This window comes from Formica exsecta, unplaced genomic scaffold, assembly GCF_003651465.1.
Source record: "Formica exsecta isolate Colony F162 unplaced genomic scaffold, ASM365146v1 scaffold365, whole genome shotgun sequence".
Taxonomy (NCBI): Eukaryota; Metazoa; Arthropoda; class Insecta; order Hymenoptera; family Formicidae; genus Formica; species Formica exsecta.
Genome location: NW_021850897.1, coordinates 1,652,037 through 1,653,713, shown reverse-complemented (window position 1 = coordinate 1,653,713; position 1,677 = coordinate 1,652,037). Strand labels below are relative to the sequence as shown.

The 1,677-nt window shown below is 26.1% G+C and overlaps 1 protein-coding gene across 1 annotated transcript in view; it reads left to right on the top strand.

The window, feature by feature from the left end:
• The first annotated feature begins 398 nt into the window (after positions 1-398).
• Positions 399-1,677, top strand: part of LOC115239185 — a 9,900-nt gene continuing 8,621 nt past the window's right edge. Inside the window, exons 1-2 of the mRNA XM_029813563.1 lie at positions 399-644; positions 809-1,304. Of these exons, the coding sequence (XP_029669423.1) occupies positions 437-644; positions 809-1,304 (704 nt within the window). The 5' untranslated portion in view covers positions 399-436. The remainder of the gene's footprint in view (positions 645-808; positions 1,305-1,677) is intronic.

The window sequence follows — 1,677 nt, the reverse complement described above, 5'->3', positions numbered from 1 at the left end:
AAACCATGCAACTTTTGTCTGAAACATTTTTTGATATCTCACTTCGTTTCCGAAAAATATGCCCGCGTCACTATAAATGCCGCACCCTGTATATAATAAAATACATTAAATAACTCTTTTTTTTACAATTTTAACTACAAATATATAGTCTTATATTTGTATTTGTTTTTATTAAACTATGTTATTAATGAAATTATGACTTACGAGAAAATGTATAATTATTAATAAAATTACAGTTTAGACAAGCTAAAAAATATAACATTTTATTTAATTTTGAAATAAAATGTTTAGGTAGATAAACTCGAAGAATGTTGGATTTTAGTTGTTAGCATTGGGACTCAATGAATAATCAAAATATTATGGGTCGTATGAGGATATTTACGAGATATCAAGCGTGAAAGAATTTCACAGTCAAGTCTCTCAGTACACATTCAGAATGTTACAGAGTAAAGATCTTATCGTATGTTTCCTCTGTCTGTGGATTTTCGTAAATAACGCAAAATGCCAAGACATCGAAGAAATGTCTAAAACGTTGGATAATATACTGGTTAATACTAGATCATTTCGTCGACCACGGAATCACGAAGATGCATCGTCAATTTGGCAGGAATATGAATTTGGCACTGGGGCTGGAAATCGAGAAGGTAATTGTTATCAAATATGTTATTAATTAGTATTAAAAATTTAATCTTTTTTACATAGAATATATGTAATATTATATTTATTGTTTCACAATGCAAATAAATCTATAATTTTCTTCACGCTAACTATTTATATAAACAATCTAGAAGAATGTTTTTATTTTCAGAAGTTATTGTGACAAATATTTCATTGCACAAATTTAATATGCCTGATAACATTAATTGGCAATTTTTACAAGCAGAAACCGCTTACTTTATTCGTGCTGAGAATTCAACATTGTCTTTCTACGAGATTGATCTTGATGATTTGTCATTTAAACATACTATAAACATAACAACTGAGGGACATATATTACGATTTAAAGTTCTTAATTTAAATACTGAAGAAACATTTCATGAGAATCACGTTAATAATTTAATGGTAGTTCTAATGGTTGAATTCCAACAAAGCTATTACTTATACTGGTATAGAATCTTTGGAAATACGTATACATTATATTCAACATGGCCTGTACAAAAACAATATCAAGACATGGAATTTATGCGAGAAGAAAATCAACATGAATTATTGTTACTTGACAATGATGTATATGCCGAAGAACAATCGTTGATCGATATTTACGGTTTCAATGTTGATTATAATAGTCATCGCATCGATATATGGTAATTACGTAATTATTTATATATATATATATACATATCGTTTCTGTTTTTACCTTTATAATATTGCATTATACAACATTACATGACCCTTCATATATTTACACAATACATTTCTTTGCAAAATATATGTCGACATACAAAAAAATTTATAGCAGAAACACATAAAAAGAATTATGCTTTAAATAGATTACTAAATAATATTTTTATGCCAATAAATTATAATATCTTTTTTGTTAAAATGTTTATATATAAACATTTTTAAGAGAGACGCTCTTGTGTGATTTCTTTTTTCAAAAAATTTAAAATTATTTTTTAGTTACTATTTATATACATATAAATGCTTTATATATTGTATACACACATATATATATAT